Consider the following 15,252-nt stretch of genomic DNA (forward strand, 5'->3'; position numbering starts at 1 on the left):
GCAGCCTCTACGACATCTCCAGCCGAGAACAGTCCTGGCCACTGTCTCACCTAATTACGCTCGCCAGAGCGTTCTTTGTTTGCCGTTCAGCATGCCTGTCTGATTCCCTTTTCTCCCAGACTGTTCGCGCCAATGTCCCTGGAAGTGTGCTAATTAGAGAAGAAATGGCCCTAGTAATTATGTCAACTCTTGTTAACAGGGATGACAATGAGCAATATTATTTTTACGCAATGTTTTGTACTGGGGGCCTTCAAAACTTCCAATTCCCATTAAATAGAAAAAATGGCCTTGCACTGGTGTGGAAGCACACTCACGTCAAAGCCTTTTACATGTCCGGAGCAAAAGAGGGACGTTAATGGAGCAGTCGCTGGAGTGGCACAGGCATGAAGTTATTGCCCTAATTAAAAGTTTGAACACTACTTCATGAACTCCCTCATTGTTTCATGGAAGCTACTTTCAGGAAACTTCATTGGCTGGCCAATGGGAAGAAAAACCTCACTAGCAGACGCAAAAAGCAAAAGTGTTTAAAATGTACAAAAAAACCCCCAAAAACAATAAAATAAAATACTAAGATCAGCATTTTTCCCGACAGGGCATGTAGGCGAACACAACCAACTGTACTTCCTTTAAACAAAAGTGAATTTTTAATAAAACAATTGAAGTTGTTTTACACTGTATTAAACACAGCAGAGTGAAAAATAAATACATTTATGAACATTTACTGAATAGCACACCACTATCCTAGCCTTTCTACTCAGCACCTGTCATTTAAAGAACGTTTTGAGAACATATATACAAAATATACTGATGCATTGCTGTTGTGATGTTTTGACCCCAAATCAGTCAAATCTTATTGAAAGCATTTAAAAGCTAATGTATCATGCTACTGTTTTCTGCCTCACAAGATCACAATCAGGTGGTAGCTGTCCCGACAGGTCAGCGGTCGCCATCTGGGTCTTCACTTTTTGGGTCTCTCCAAGATGTTCAGGAATTTCCCTCTTGTCATTTCTCGGGCTGGAAAAGGGCAATAAAGTCAACAGGTTATTGCACTGTAATAAGACAAAGTCTCCAAATCTTACCAGATGCACATTAAGTAAGTTTACATGGAATATTTTTGAAGTAAATATATTCTAATGGACCCATTATTTCATTTTCATTCTCCAAGCTCCATCAACATAATCTACAGCACACTCTCCTTATCTTTTAGAAATGGAGGTGTAACAGCCATGACCCCTCCTGTGGTCAGGCTGACACAGGTACTGATGAGCTGTTGGGTGTGCTTTTCAGGCAGGAAAATGATTGGAGTGAAGGACAGGGTAAGCGACGGTGTTGGGCGGCAGCTAATGAAATAATGTGGTGGAATTGTAATTTAGATGAGCGGCCCTGTGTGGCGTGTTAATGACAGGAGCAAGTATCAGTGGATTCACCTTTAGCTTTCCATCTTGGATTTAGATTTAGAACTTCATACCATCTCTTCAAACACACACATATATATATATATATATATATATATATATATATATATATATATATATATATATATATATATATATATATATATATATAAAACATGGAGATGAAATAAGGTGATAAAACCTAACAATCGTTTTACACAAAACAAGTTTGGGCTCAGTAAGATTTGTTAATGTTTTTGAAAGAAGTCTCTTATGCTCACCAAAGCTGCATTTATTTGACCAAAGTTTTTTTCTTCTTTCATTTTCTTAATACATTTCAGAAATCATTCTAAAATGCTGATTTGGCGCTCAAGAAACATTTCTTATTATTATCAATGTTGAAAATATTTGTGCTGGTAAACATTTTTGTGGAAACCGTGACACATTTTGTTTTCAGGATTCTTTGATGAATTAAGTTCAAAGGACAGCATTGCATTATTTCATTAATTTAAAACAGAAATCTTTTGTGACACCATAAATGTATTTACTGTCACTTTTGATTCTTGATTCTTGCTGAATAAAAGTATTAATTTCTTCAAAAGAAAAGAAAAACTTACTGGCCCTAAAATTTACTTACATATACTAATGTACTTAAAGGTAACATTACAAAATTTATTTTAATATTCTTTTTCATTTACTTTATATTCATCTCACACACACACACACTGAATGTAACATGGTGTGTGTCATAACCAGTTTACAAGAGTTGAATGAAGCTTAACTAACTAGACAAACAGAACAAGCACACTACAATAAAACATCTCACATTAAAAGTACATTGTACATCAAAAGGTAAAATTCACAGGAATAAAGAGCAGTTTGATTATTTCTATTTTCCTTGGCATAGGTTCAAACAATAGAGATTTGACTCCCATTAGATTCCTGAGAAAGCTATGAGTAAAGCCTTTAAGTCATCTTAATCTTCAGAATATTAACACAACAGATATCAACATTATAAGTGAAAAACGTAATGATGAGCATTATAAGATCTTAGTCATTAACCACCCAAATGCAGTGTCAATGTGACAGATTAGTGCCTCAAGTACTTTCCATAAGTATATGTGTGTCTTAATCCCAGGTTTAATGTCAATGATAGGGCAACGTTTTGTTAAATGGGCCACTGGTTTCTGAAGGGGTCCACAAACAGGGGGAAAGAGCTTCGTCATAGCTGAACTAACAACCCTACTCTAACTCTTACTACCCCTCTCCCAATCTCCCTCACATGTTCTGTCCAAAACAATACAGGAGTCTGTCTGGCCAAGCATTCTCCCATGAGACCCCTTCACCAGAGTGCACCCCTCTGATCCACTCATTAATTAGATTTCCATTTATCCTCAATTCCCGTCAGAGCAGAAGAGAAATGATTTGCATTGAGTGAGTTAGATTAAAAAGGGGAGTGTAGAGGGTTCTGCCAGCAAGCCTTGCTCAAGCACACACACAGAGACAAGTATGTGCATTTACACACACACACACAGACAAAGCTGGTGCTGTCACTGGACGGGGCAGATCAATACTGATTAGCAGGAGTTAGAGATTTGTTTAGTTGATTAGAAAGGTCAATTACTAATTCTGTACTTAGTTAATCAGCAGCTTGTTGCCGGTGACATCCATACTAAATGGCATATTATGGATTCCAGAGGCCATATTATCTTCTTGATGGTATATGTACACTTTGAATGAAGCAAATATGCTTCATGATGAGTTAATAGACAAAATAATGGTAACACAAATAAGCCGATATATGAGCAAAATCAAAGTGATACAAACGGTTATGTAATGTTTGGTTATTTTAAAATAATGTTTTGTTTGTATATAATAAAAATATATTATGATAAATATATACACATCTGCAAATATTAAATTATACATTTTAATATTATATTAAAACTATTTATATATATATATATATATATATATATATATACACACACCTGTAATTTATTCATCATGATATTATGCTAATATCATATTCCTATTATAATACATACATGTACGCACGCACAAACACACACACACATGTTATATATTTACAATAGATTATTGCATTTATATATATATATATATATATATATATATATATAAAATATATGCATTGGTCTGTATACGACACATTAAATGAAATATGATCAACTGTATGTTACCATTAAACTTTTCTTTCAAATTTCTTTCAAAATTAATACAGTTTAACAGTCATGGATGCTCTTTCATGTTGGGAATCTTTTAGAGGCCAATAAAGCACATCTGGAGACAAGACGGCTTGTTTTTAACCCCGAGGAGAAAATGAATTCCTGGACCTTAAACTGAATTTTCTCCAAAACCTGACTGCTCCAATTCACTTTCATTAGAAGTCAAACACACTAATCGTGCCCCTGTTGCGCATCTGAAACTGCCACTTGGCTATTACGGGGAGTAATCTTTATTTAATAGATTTAACATCCATTCTCGCTGCCTAAGCCTCATGGGACGGGGGAGGACAGACACACGCTCGCACACAGACCCACCCTCTCGTCCCGCGTTGGAACACATACACCTGATGCTCATGTTTGTGTTCAAAATTCAATTACCTACTTATTGATACTTCACAGAGATATTTAAGATGCAGACATGGTGAGTGATTTCCCAAGGGAGCCACTGCTTCCTCTTAATGTCCCAGCCGAGAGCTCTCCTCTTCTCACCCCTCCCTCCAGCCGCTTGACACCACGAATCATTACACACACACACACACGCACTCACGCACACTGCCAGCCCTGCCACAGCCTATCCCTGTTCAAGAGGTGTCCTTATTAATAGGCAATCAGTCAAAATTCATTCATTAAAAACCCTAAAAGGTTTCACACAGGCGCTATGATTAGCTGGGAAAGAAAATCCAATGAATTCCTAATGTATTTATGGAAATAAGGTGTCATTTCCGATCTGTTGACAGAGGTGGTGGCTAGGACAGAGAAGGGAGAGCGATTTAGATGAATTCCCTCCACTTTCCCTCTTTACTGGTCTAAATTCTAAGCCGCGTTCGGGTGTATCTGTGCAGTCGAAGAGTCTGAATGATGTCATAGCATGTCAGGGTCAAAGTGAATTAATTAATGCACTGCAAAAAATGATTTTCTTACTCTTACTCTTACTTGTATTGCAGTGCGCGAATATTTAAACGTTCTTAAATTCAGAGAAATTTACTTGAGAAGCAAAATTACTTAAAGCATTAGTTCACCCAAAAAATTTAAATGGTCATTTACTCACCCTCATTTTGTTTTAAATCCCTAAGACTGTCGTTCATGTTCTAAACACAAATGAAGATATTTTTAAGGAAATCTGAGAGATTTCTATCCCTCCATTGACAGTCCATGCAACTATTACTTTGTCGTTAAAAAAATGTCAGAGAGATCGTAAAACTAATCCATATGAATTAAATGGTTTAGTCCAAATTTTTGTAGAGACTTGGTTGCTTTATATGATGAACAGATTAAATTTAGGTTATTCACATATAAAAATTGATCAGAGAACATAAACAGAAGCTCAACCGAACCTGCTTGACGCGCAAGAAAAAAAACTTCTACCTTACAGAAACTCAAACGTGCTTTGTAACACGATGAACCTCATTGGTTCTTGCACGTCAAGCGAACATGCTTGAGCTTCCGTTTAATATAACTGGTGTGTGAGTTGATGAATGTTTATATGTGAATAAACGGCAAAATTCAATCTGTTCTTCATATGTCAAAAAATCTGCTCAATTCAAATGGATTAGTTTTACAATCTCGTCATGAACTTTTTAACGCATCAAAGTAGTAGTTGCGTGAACTGTCAATGGAGGGACAGGAATCTCTCAGGCTTTATTGAAATATCTTAATTTGTGTTTCCAAGATGAACGAAAGTCTTATGGGTTTGGAACGACATGAGAGTAAATGGTAACAGAATTTTCAATTTTGGGTGAACTTACCCTTTACTTAAGGTATTAAGTGTTTTCTGAAATAAATTATCGAAATTAAGTGAGTTTATACCAAAAACAAGAAAAAAAATCTGCCAATGGGGTAAGAAAAATAAACGTAATTCAAAGTGAAAAGTTATTTTTCTTACCCCATATGTTCTTGTTTTAAGCATAGTCACTTTTTTTCTTTTTTTTTTTTTTTTTTAGAAAACAAGACTATATCTTTTCACTTTGCTTCTCAAGCAAATGTATCTTGATTTAAGAATGTATAGGTATTTTTCAGAAAACAAAAACACTTTTACTTGTCAAGCTAAGGATTATATTTTGAATGATACCGCAAACATGCATGTTTCATTCTGCAACTATATCAGCCATAAAGATGCAGGAAGCGAGCAGGACTGTGTGAGGGGAGGGGAAGATGAGAGGACAGGAAGACAGAGGAGAGTAAAGTCGAGGAGAGCTTTCCCCCAGCTCAGCTTGTCATCTAGCAGCACTTCATAACTGCTTGCCCCTGCGGTCGGGTGTCTCTGATGGATTGATGGAAGCACATTACTAGGGTAGGGTAGCATCACTGCAATCATATTCAGCGACACACTCCGCTTAATAGAGAAGAGATTGATCTAGGGGAGGAGGCAGTGAACATTGGGGCCATTAGCGCTGGACGGGTCTGACCTTCATACTGGGTGCAAGAACAGATTGAACAGCAGGAGGTTCTTGAATGTTGCAAGCCAGAGGTTTGCTCCTTCCTGAATCTTTAATATTTATCATATGCATCTGGAGCAATATGGAGCACCACATATAGGTCAACAACTGTACATGACAACCAGTTTTTGAGCGAGGATCTATTCATTTGTTCAAAAATACATAAAAAATGCAATTCATGCACACAATTCACTTGAATAAACCTCATCTGAGCATATTTTTAATTTCTGTATTAAAATGAAACATTTTTGGAGGTAAGGAGGTAAAAAATGTCAAACTGTCTTGATATTAATTAAGGAAAAAGCCTCATTTAAAAAAAAATGTTTCCAACAAAAAAACAGGAAATATCATAGAGAGGACACCTGTAGACATAGAGTGGAGTGCATGTCGAGTGTAGAGTGCATGTCAAGGTCAATAAGTCTCTAAAATATCAGATAATTTGACCTGTTTATTACAAGGCAGGTTGTGAAATGGCATGTGGTGCAACTCCTCAAAAACATATTAATAATTAATTAATATTTCATGATATTTGTTTATAAAAAGATATAACCAGCCTACAGGAAAATTGACATCTCTACCATTTATTAAAATATCATTAAATTAAGCAATTGTTTAATTTGAGAACGCAATGAAACATGCCAAATTGTACATAATTTTTGGAAAGACTGTCATACAAATTTTATGAAAACAAAAAATTGAGGACCATCAAAATATGTTATAAAAAGAACTTATGTTTTAATCAATGTATGCTTTTTCCTGTGAGCTTTCCTGTGTAAACGTAGTTTGCTTTTTATTGCTAAAAAATTGTCAGATAATATCTTAACCAAGATTAGTGTTTTGTTCTTCCCTCATATTTAAAATATTAAAAAAATAAAATAAAAATATATTATTTTTTTAATCAAATTTGTAGGGTCATTAAAAACAAATATCCCCTCTGGGCATCACATTTTACCACTACTGTATGTGTGTAATGGATGGATGGATATTTAAAACACTGTTTAAACACACTAACATGTATTCAAGGTGGTAATATATATATTAAAAAAATAGCTTTTTACTTGATTGTTACACCACATGAAATTTCTAGTCATTTTGAGAAATTTCTTGGTACACAAAATAAATCCTATGAAACCAACACGAATACAAACAGTAAAAATGTTTTAAACTTGATTTTTGAAAAAGAATGTTCTTTTTCTTTATTGTAGACACTCTTCTTTGTCACTGAGCCATTATGCTCCTACCGTAGCATCTGTAATAAATCAGGATATGTGTCTGGGGAAACATTAGACTAACTAATTACAAAATTTTCTGAAGAAAATGTGAGTGCCACTTGACTGTACAAAACATGCCGCCATGATACTAGAATGGTTGCCAGAGTTTTTAAAAGGTTTTTAGAAGTCCTAAATTGGATCACTTATAAAGGTAATAGCCCACCTCTCCTCAACAAGCTGCACAATCTGAGGTATTATTCATGTTTAATCCTCAGGGTTAGGAAGTTTTGAAAACCCCTTAGTGGGCATTATTAATGCATTTTATGCATTCCTACATTCCTGCTGCTTATTTTGGTTCAAAACACACAAAAACGCAGTTGTAATCTTGTTATACCAACAAAATATTTCCAAATCATTTACCACCCCATTTAAAAAACACAAAAAAAACACAATTACTCAAGTAAACAAGTGTGTTACATCATCTGTGCAAGCCGCCGCAGTGGAATCAGAGATATCATCAGCATCGCCTGAGGCCTGGCTGTCCCAGAGGAGCACTCTCCATTCAATTACCTTCAATAACAGCACTTATCAGTGTAGTGACTGGTCCTGTGGGAGCGGATGGGCCTGATGACCATGCTCAGCAGCCCCCCGACAGCAGCATTCATCACGGCCTGGAGCAGATGGGTACTGGTGGGGGGCTGGAGGGGTAGGCACGCGTCAGGCCCTCCCACAATGACCCTGATCGGCGTCACTCAGCTAGGAGAGGGGGGGTAAACGTCCCCAAGGAGACTGGTGTGGCACATGTCACGCTCACACACACAAATAAATACACATGCATATGATATCCTTATCAGCCTATGGTCGCACCCCCATAAGGTTTACGCACGCCCTTTATGTAGCAGTTACAGATGAGAAAATGTGCTGATCCACTCAACACCAAGCTATTCAAATACTTAGTATACACTTATTTATACATTTTAAGCTTAACATAAGTCCATGATTAATCAAAGCTTAATATATGCTGCCGTTATTCATATTTTTCCACCCCAAACATATATGGCCGGCTAATGCATCTAAAGGCTCAGCATCTGCATGTGCCTGAGCTGAAAAATAAATAAATATATAAAACAAATGTGTGGCTGATAACCTTGCCTTTGGGGTGAGTTTTCACTGCCTGATTGCATTATCCCCATTAACTAGATCACAACTTTAATGGCCGTCAAGCCAAAGGTGCAGTAAATCTTCCTCCTCCTCCACACCCTCCCGTCTCCTAACACTACCTCTCGTCAGCTCGTTTAAAGGCGCTGAAGAGAGAAAGAAACATGATGAAAAAGTAGCTCAGATTTACAAGGCTTCCCCTGACAGCTAGGAGAAGGAAGAAAATTAAACCACACCGCATTAAAGGGCGCTGCGTTAAATGCTGCTCTGAGCCGAATGATAATCATAATTTCATATCTGTCTGCTCAGAGTAGGAGGCATTACATACGAGTACGCTTATTTACAATATCTTTATGGTTTTGAAATATAGGATATTGAAATGATGCAGAACAATATAATGAATTGATATAAGCACAGAGTGGATTACAGCTTAGTTCCCTTACATTCATGTTATTACACATATGTGTACAGAAGGGTCCAAATGCCTATATTGTGAATCAGATTTTTTTTTTTTCATCTAAACTGAAGATTTTGAAAATTGTAATACAAGGAAACATTATAATGTACACTACTGTTCAAACGCTTGGGGTTGATACAATTTTTGTTTTTGAAAGAAGGCTCTTATGATCACTAAAGCTGTATTTGTTTGATGATAAATACAGTAAAAACAGTAATATTGTGAGATTATTTTCAACAGTCATTTCTCCAGTCTTTAATATCACATGATCCTTCAGAAATCATTCTAATATGTTGATTTGCAGCTCAAGAAACATTTCAGCAATGTTGAAAACAGTTGTGCTGCTTAATATTTTTGTGGAAACTGTAATAAATTTCAGGATTCTTTGATGAATAGAAAGTTCTATTTGAAACGGAAATCTTTTGTAAAAAGGTAAATGTCTTTAATGTCACTGTAGATGAATGCAATGCATCCTTGCTGACTGAAAGTATTCATTTCTTAAACTTCTTCAACTTTTGAATGGGTAAAATGAATATGAAATATTTCAGATTGAATGCCTTTGTACCGACAGTCAGATTTTCATTCTTCCACTGAATAACAAGACGCCCTTTGAAACATGATAATTTAATGTTCCAAAAACTTGTGGAGTTCATGCAGCTGAGTATTTTCTAACTATTATTTCGCTCAATAGCATAGACCTGTGACAAATTATGTTTGGCATAATCTTGGTTGAACGAGCCTACTTTAATCATGCGTCTTGATGGAGATTTTAAAAATCAACAGTGAACTCACAAGGAGACCTCTCATCACTTCACCAGTATATTTTCCACATTACAGCACCAAGTTTGACCAGAGACTTAAGCAACCAGTGTGGGTATAGCCAAAGATATATAAGAAACAAATGTGTAAACAAACTCACACTAAATCACAGTTTTGTCATGCACAGGTTATATATTAGATGGAGAGGACCCCTGCTTCCAACATTGGAAATTAATTTTCTTACTCCTGTTAAAAAGAATAAATGTCTTGAAGTGTGTTGCATTCCTACAGAAGTTACCATGAAAAAATCAGAGAACAAAATGACTGGAGGGTGGAGACATCTATGACTTATTACACTGCTAGGAAGCCTACTGAGTGCAAAGTCAAACATATTAAATGGAGGCAGAAAAGACTCCGGTTATGCCTTTCTACTTGCCATCGTTACATTGCAAAGGTGGCATGGAAGCTAAATCCAAAAGTGGGATATTACCCCCAGAAATCTGCATTTAGACAGCATTAATGCTCTTTCACAGAAATAAAAAAACAATGCTATGGGATATTCTAAATATTAAATGATAAAACATAAAATGATGCATTAAAAATATCCACAAGATAATATAACTTATGCTTGGTCTAATAAATATTCAGTGAAAAAAACAAAAACAAAAAAACAGAGGAAAGTATTAACATATAACATTATGTTATTATTTTATGCACAATTTACAACCAAAGACATTATAAGATAAGTAATAGGGAGATCCCCTTCACTCAAATGTAATAGAATAATTAATAAATGAGTAAGTTTCTTAAATTGAATTTATGTAGATTCAGATTAAATAAATTTGTTCAGAATGGACCCTTTTCATGTTTCTGGGGCTCTCAGAAGCGGAAGTTGTCATGGTTAAGTTAGAGATTGATTACAGCAGTTAGAAGAGAGAAAGATGTCAAATTTGCCATCTCTCCCTCAGCTGTTGTATTAGAAACACCCTCGCAGCAGCGATAATTTGTTTTTTTGTCATTTACTGACAAGGTAATATAACACAATGTATAGCGTTATAAAAATGTGCAAATGAAAATATGAAAAACTTTACTAGATATGTGAAAAAGATTCATCATAGTCTGTGAAAAGGGTCCATAAAAGGGTTAAGTTTAAACTTTTGACTTTGAGATTTTACCTGAATTCACCCTACGTTTCTCATTGAAAGGAAATCTTGTTGAACATGCCGCACAAAAGGTCACAATTGTCAGATGGAATGTAATATATTTGAAACAAGTGTTTACAAATGGTTTGCAGTAGTCACTTTCAAATTGTGCAAGATCTGGTACATCTGATGCCCATTTTCATTTGGTAAATCATGAAAACACTTATCTTTCCTGTAATCCTGCCACTATGGATTAAGACTACATCTAGCAATTCTGTGATATAACATTTCAGAGCCACTGGGCAACAAGCCAGTTCTGTTTAAATATAGAGGGGATTCATTTGAGACTTATCAAATAAAATAAACAAATCATTTTTTTATTTTTTTTTGAGTAATGATGGAAGTCATTTTTCAGGTAGGTTTCAAATAGATTTACATTCTAGATTATTTATAATAGTTTATGTGTTTTAAAGAACCTGTATCATAAATCTAACAGCAGGGGGAAACTGTTTTTCGATTGACTACACTCCTGGGCAAAAGAAAAATGGGCCAAGCCAAAAATGGCAAATTATTTAATGGTCTTAACCATTTTAATCACAAATCAGTGGTCAGGAAATAAGTATTACACAAATACTGTAGATAACGTAGCTTAGCACAGAATAGCTTTCCCTTTATTTTCTTTAAAAGTTTAAAGGGGTCCTTGATTTGTGATTTCACTTTTCTAACTTTAGTTAGTGTGTAATGTTGCTGTTTGAGCATAAACAGCATCTGCAAAGTTACGACGCTCAAAGTCCAATGCAAAGGGAGATATTTTATTTCACAGAAATCGTTTTTTAAGGACTACAACAAACGGCTGGTAGGGACTACAACGAGCTTCTTCCCGGGTTGGTGACATCATGAACCCTAAAATGTACATAAACCCTGCCCCCGGGAACAAGCAACAAAGCGTGTGAGGCCGTGTTGGGCTGCTTTAGAGAAGAGGAAGAGTTGTTGTTGCTGTTTTTTACACCCCGGAAAAAGTTTGTCCTAAGGCTGATGAACTTAGAGAGTTTAACTGATGTAGCCATTCCCATTTTGTCAGGACAAGCTGTTATTTATGGATCACAACTTGTAAGTGTGTCTTATTATTTGTAGTTGTGTTTTCTATTAACAGTTAAAATGATAAGTTTTATGTAGTTGCTTTGATAGCAATTATGTAAAGCTTTGCCTCCAGTAGCCTGTTAACTAACATTACAGTATTGATCTAGTGTTTACTTTAGCTTTTGTAAGCTCTTGCTTTTGTTAAATCGCCCCTTAGGAAAATTATAAATGATTTTGTGATTGATTACTGTTTGTTTTAGCATAGTTTTCCGATAAATATGATTAAATGGTGGATAACATTGTCTCTATAAGAAAATTACAAAAAACAACATTCCACTCTGAAACGCCCTGTGAAATCCATGCTTGCAAAGTCCATGCTTGAAATCCGTTCAGCACAATCCTCTTGTTTGTTAACATTGTCAGGCTCTGAATCTAGAGCTTGCGGTTATGAAGGGGCATGACATTTCCCGAACACGCGCTAGGCGCTGCCAATCACAACACACTGGGACAGCTAACCAATCACAGCACATTTCATATTACAGAAGGAGGGGCTTCATCGAAAAAACGCGTTCTAGACTGGAGAGACAGGAGCAGTAATAATGTAAAATATGTGAAAAATATGTGTTTTGAACAATCAAGCATGAAAACATATTCTAGTACACCCCAAAAACAAAATCAAGACTTTGTTAAAAGGGCATAACCCCTTTAAGCCGTGTGGGTAAAATTGCAAGACAGCTTTTTGCAGGAAAAAGAGTCTGTGTTGTTCCACTCAATGTTGATGGCTTCAAACAGAAAAATGTCTCCCAGTTAGTTTGAGTTTAATATGAGACCAAATATTCACTTTAGGGTTCAAATCTGGAATCTGGCCAGGCTAAAACATGAGCCTGATGGACTTGTTCTCAAGCCACTTCTTGGTTGTCTTTGCAATTTGGGCAGGAGCATTGTCTTGTTGAAAAATAACATCTGATCATTCCTCTTTAGATAACAACTTTTCAATTGTGGGAAGAAAGGCATTTTGCAACATTTTTCAGTGAAGTAGCTCAATACCAGCAGCTAAAACGTCTCCCCACATAATGACAGTTCTTCCTCCATGCTCTACTGTGGTCGAGATGCATTTATATTTCTTACCAGATTTTCAAAGACACCGCTCTGGAGCATCACCACACACAACTCATGTTTCATTGTGACTAATCACTCCACACAACTCTGCTGAACCACTCGGAATCAAACTTCCCATACTCTGCCAAAAACTTCATTCTGTCTTTAATGTTTTTCTGAGGCAGCAATGGATTAAAGTAGAGAATTTGATTACATTTTGATAATTTCCTGACCAATAAGTTGTGTTTAAAGTGTAGATGTGTAAAATGTCTTAATATGTGACACATGATTTTTGCATTTGTGAATGATTTTTCCTCTTTGGTAATAACGCCATCTAGTGGAGGCTTTACAAAGTCACATAAACAGTGCACTGAGTGTTTGAAACTAAGGTCAGTTAGACTTTAGTTCAACAAGGGCATTTAAGTAGCTTTTATAAACGTGCCTTAGAAAAAAACTTTACTGGTGCTTGAGACAAAACAATGGCAGTGAAATATTTAAGATATAAGATATATTAGTGCAAGTTGCTTTCCGTTAAACCAGCTCAAACATACATTTCTGTCTGGAACTAGGCTTAAGCCTTGCCTGTGAAACCAGAGGTAAGATTACTTACACTCCTCCAAGCCCAACTGATAAGCCAGATTCTGCAGTCCCTTCACCTTCTCCATCAGATTTGCTGTGGTCAAACTTCCTAATTCTAAAATAAAACAAGAAGACCAATCACATCTAGTCTGTTTTGACCTATGCCAATGCCAGAACAAATAAGTTAATAAAAATGAACAAAGTTTTTTAAATTCACATTGCTATTTATATAACTATTATTAAGCTCTTTAACTGAAGCAAGCATCGGTCACATGGGACCATAACAATAAAATGCTAACTGAAGCATCAAGAGGCTCAATGTTCATTTGTTTTAATTAACGGAAAAGGCAGCAGACCTTTCAACATTTCAATATCTTCTGACTCCAGTTCAGCCATCCATTTGGGCGGAGAATTTGTGATAGGCTGGAATAACAAACAAAAGTCTTTCATGCACCAAATCTCTCATGTTTGAAAATAATTTATTATAATTAGATTTTTTTACTCACATTTTTGAAGGATGCAGCAAATTCTGAGACACCCGGTACTGTTAAAATATCAAAGGAGTACATGGGACTTTCAAACAACATTCAGATACATAAAAAGAGCTACTGTAATAATCTAATGCACTTAGTGTATTTCAACCAATGTAACTTTGGCTCATATGTGAAAACATCTGTGAATGTGGCATATAAAGTACTATTCAATAACATTAGACAATCAAACTTACACTGCTCTGGCCACAGGTCAGGTGAAGCCCGGTCAAGTTTTTCAAAACTCAGCAGAGAGGACTCAAAGTCCTCACCTATAAAAACAATCATACTCTTTATTACAACACTGGTTCAGAAAAAAAAATAAAATAAATTAAATAAATAAGCAGATAGATAGAACAGAATCAATAATAGAACAGATATTATTAAATTAATAATACAGGTGAGTTTAAATGCTGCAACTTTAGGAACAGAAATCTTCACGTGTTATTCAGGATATAATATTTAGTGTACAAGAAATGTTATGACTGGTCACATTGGAGGGGGAGTTTAAGTTATGATTACTCAGCAGTGCATTATTATGATCAAGCTGAACTAGCTGCATTGAATAGCAATGCTTGACAAAAATATACAAAAACACATATTTAAAAAATAGATGCAAAATACAGAAAAAAATGTTCTTCGCGTAACCGCTGCACCATTATATTCGTAATTATTTAATACAGTAACTGATGTCGATTACACGTAGCTTGCTAATGACTGACTCTAAACAATTTTATCACGCTATTCCGAGGTAAAAGCTTATCTTGAAACTAAATTTGTTTATTCTTTAAGAGGATATGCTGAAAAACATAACGGTTTATAAGGTTTAACTGGTCCGTTGCATCGCTACATTAACAACTAATGCTACCAGGGAAAAGAAGAATTAAAATTTACCTCCATTCGGAGACGCCATCTTGACAACAACACACGTGATTTGAAGCAACCAATGACTGAAGGGAATGGATATCTGTAGCCCCGCCCTCTCGTGTTGTGCTCTGTCGCAACCATTGACAGAGAAATATGAATCATTGGTAAACATCAGTTTCAGCTTACCTGAGAAGCAACAGTAGTTTTTAATAAAATTTAGTTTAAGATTCAATCTGTGTTAAACAGGTCAGATTTTTTTTTTTTTTTTTAATACAACTTTTGAGATGTTAAACTTA

General features: G+C 35.6%; 1 protein-coding gene across 1 annotated transcript; it reads right to left on the bottom strand.

The window, feature by feature from the left end:
- Positions 1-625: 625 nt before the first annotated feature.
- lin52 (lin-52 DREAM MuvB core complex component) lies at positions 626-15,076 on the bottom strand. Its single transcript, XM_079853676.1, has 6 exons — positions 14,984-15,076; positions 14,287-14,361; positions 14,066-14,103; positions 13,916-13,982; positions 13,591-13,674; positions 626-1,014 (listed from the first exon to the last, which is right to left on the bottom strand). The coding sequence occupies exons 1-6, from the start codon at positions 15,000-15,002 to the stop codon at positions 959-961; spliced, it is 339 nt and encodes a 112-aa protein (XP_079709802.1). The 5' UTR covers positions 15,003-15,076; the 3' UTR covers positions 626-958.
- Positions 15,077-15,252: the final 176 nt, after the last annotated feature.

This window comes from Squalius cephalus, assembly GCF_949319135.1.
Source record: "Squalius cephalus genome assembly, chromosome: 20".
Lineage (NCBI taxonomy): Eukaryota > Metazoa > Chordata > Actinopteri > Cypriniformes > Leuciscidae > Squalius > Squalius cephalus.